General features: G+C 47.4%; 1 protein-coding gene across 1 annotated transcript in view; it reads left to right on the top strand.

Moving 5' to 3' along the window:
* The first annotated feature begins 228 nt into the window (after nt 1-228).
* INTS7 (integrator complex subunit 7) overlaps nt 229-3,226 on the top strand; it is a 75,600-nt gene continuing 72,602 nt past the window's right edge. Inside the window, exons 1-2 of the mRNA XM_044288809.1 lie at nt 229-362; nt 2,689-2,818. Of these exons, the coding sequence (XP_044144744.1) occupies nt 263-362; nt 2,689-2,818 (230 nt within the window). The 5' untranslated portion in view covers nt 229-262. The remainder of the gene's footprint in view (nt 363-2,688; nt 2,819-3,226) is intronic.

Genomic DNA, 3,226 nt, shown 5'->3' with positions numbered 1-3,226 from the left:
GTGCAAAATTCCCGCGAATTCCGAAATGCAATCTCCCGCGAAAACCAAGCTCAACTCCTAATTGGTTCCCTCAGCATCCAATCCCTGAGCAGCAAGGGTGAAGGCACGCCTACAGAAAAGTTCGACCAATTAGAATGTACGTTCCAACGTAATGTTACGTTTCGCGCATGCGCGAGAGAAGGTGTCATGGCGCCCTGCTAGTCTTTTTTTTTTTTTTTTTTTTTTTTTTGTGTGAATGGGCTCCAGGGAGAACTAGATCGATATGGCGGCTGGAGGGAGCGGTGCTAAGTCGTTTCTAGCCGATGCCGGTTATGGAGAGCAGGAGCTGGATGCCAACTCGGCGCTCATGGAGTTAGATAAAGGTAGAGAAGAGGGTGGAGGGTCAGTCATTTAGGACCTTATGTGGAAAGCGCATTAGAAAAAAATAAACAACAAGTGACATATGCCAACCAGTCAGATTAGGGCTTTCATTTTCTGACGTGTAGGCAAATGAAAGCTGTCTCCTGATTGGCTGGTATGGAAAGCCAGGAAATGAAAGCTACAGTCTGATTGGTTGCTGCCTTGTTTCCACACGTGAAGCCCACACTATATACCCGTCCCAGCTACCAATCAGGTTGTAGGTTTTTTCCAAGGAGGGAATGAAGCTGTATTCTGATTGGTTAGACTGGACAGCAGCACAATTTTTAGATAACATGTTGCAACCGGATTACCCCTTTAAAGGGGGGTTTCCAGGAGTTCAGTATTGATGGCCTATCCTCAGGATGGGTCATCAATCAATATCTTATGGATGGGGGTCCGACCCCTAGCACCCCTGCCAATCAGCTGTTTGAAAAGGCCGGGATGCCCTAGTGACTGCCACAGCCTCTTCCTAGGCCAGTGATGTTGCGGTTATTGGTCACATGGCCTAGGCGCAGCTCAGTCCCATTCAATCAAATGGGAGCGTTGGGACCTCTTTAGACAGGAGTCGGATCCCCACTGATCAGATGTGCTAAGGAAACGTCATCAATATTGTTCTCCCGGGAAACCATTTTGATGGCCGCACAATTTTGCAAGTAAACAGCAGTTGTCTCCCCCCCCATGGCCATTAAAAAATCAGATTGAAGATCTCACCAATTTGTGTTGTGGCAATACCCTTAGTGGCCCAGGTTCATGCAGTTACTCTTGAATTTGCGGTCAGTTGCTTAAAAGGGTATTCCCATCTGGGACATTTATAGCTTATTGATACGGTATGCCATAAATATCCGATAAATGGGACCTGTTCCTATCTCAAGAACGGGGCCCCCTCCATAAATGAAAAGCAAGCTGCGCGTGTGCAACGTCCTCTCCATTCACTACTATGGAGCTTCTGTAACTAGCTGAGTGAGCATGCTCGGCTTTTTCAGAAGGTCCATAGCATTGAATGGAGAGCAAGCCTCCGCCCCTTCATTCACTGCTGTGGAAACTCCGAAAATAGCCAAGCCAGTGCTAAGCTGATTTTCAGAAGTCCCACAGCAGTGAAAAGAGGGCGGACGCACATGCGCAGCTTGCCTCTCTCCATTTACTTCAGGAGAGGAGGGGGTACCAAGAGCTGTGACCCGCATTTTATGGGACATTTATGGCCTATCCTATCAATATTCCATAAATATCCCAGATGGGAATACGCATTTAAAGGGGTTGTCCAGACATTTTTAAGTGTTGGCCTATTCCGCAGTGATGAGCGCTGTCCACTACAATGTTGACGGTTGCGCCACTGACTTGCAGCGACGGAGCTACACAGAGCAGCTGAATGTCAGGGGTGGGATAGACCATCACTTAAAAAAGACAACCCCTTTAAATCATAATACATCAGTAAGTATTAACTTTCTCTACATGATAAATGCAGTTTGCTGAAATGAGGCAACCCCTTTAAAGGGAACCTGTCACCGGGATTTTGTGTATAGAGCTGAGGACATGGGTTTCTAGATGTCCGCTAGCACATCCGCAATAGCCAGTCCCCATAGCTCTGTGTGCTTTTATTGTGTAAAAAAAACTATTTGATACATATGCAAATTAATCTGAGATGTGTCCTGTCCCTGAGATGAGTCCAGCGTGAAGGAGCCCTGCACCGCCCCGCGTCCTCTGAATCTCCTCCTTGCTCCCCGACGTAAGAAAGCTAGAGCGCCGTAATCTAGCCATGCGTGAGATAGCGCATGCGCAGAGTCGTCCGTGTTCCTTCCCTGTGCTGGCATCAGCCTCGGGGAACGAACTGCTCTAGCTCGCGCATCGCAAGATTACAGCGCTCTAGCTTTCTTACGTCGGGGAGCAAGGAGGAGATTCTGAGGATGCGGGGGCGGTGCTGGGCTCCTTCACGCTGGACTCATCTCAGGTTAATTTGCATATCTATCAAATCGTTTTTTTTTACACAGTAAAAGCACACAGAGCTATGGGGATTGGGTATTGCGGATGTGCTAGCGGCCATCTAGCAACCCATCCTCAGCTCTATACACTAAATCCCGGTGACAGGTTCCCTTTAAGGTTGCATTTACACAGGACTTTTTTGACCACGCGGTAAATAGCACATACAAAAAAAAAATTAATGGTAAAACCATTTGTGGGTTTGCTACGTTTTTTGATGCACTATATACAGAACAGTGTAACTTCCCCTAGATATCATTACTTTGCTGTCAGTGTATTCAGTGGGTCATACAAATTCTTTTTTTTTCTCCCCAGGATTAAGGTCTGGCAAGCTCGGGGAGCAGTGTGAAGCCGTTGTCCGTTTTCCAAGACTGTTTCAAAAATATCCGTTCCCAATCCTGATTAATTCTGCATTCCTCAAGCTGGCTGATGTCTTCAGAGTGGGGTAGGCGGTTGGATGTGAAGTCTTGAGGACCTGAATGATGTACACCCTTTTGAGTGTGGTAGCAGAATCAGGGTGGTGTCACACACAGTTTTTTGTGTCAGTTATTGATGCAGTTTTTGAGCCAAGAAGCTAGAAGTGGATCCAATATGAAGGAGAATTAGGCTAGTTTCATGCCTGCGGTGTGTATTCCAGCAGGCTGTTCTGGCAGAGAATTCTCCTGATCCTGTGTTCTGCCACTTTTCTATACCCGGACAAAAGTCTATACCCGGAAGTGATGTAGCTGCACCGGAAGTCACGTGGACGCGTTGGAATCAGCTGGAGGAGGGCGTGTGCGCGCTGCGCAAGCACATTCCGCTGAAGTATAGTAATCTGGCAGAACGCCGCGAGCCCGTAATCTACATAAATTTG

Source organism: Bufo gargarizans, chromosome 4 (genome assembly GCF_014858855.1).
Source record: "Bufo gargarizans isolate SCDJY-AF-19 chromosome 4, ASM1485885v1, whole genome shotgun sequence".
NCBI lineage: Eukaryota > Metazoa > Chordata > Amphibia > Anura > Bufonidae > Bufo > Bufo gargarizans.
Note: the sequence above shows the minus strand (reverse complement) of the source record. Positions and strands in the feature narration are given on the sequence as shown.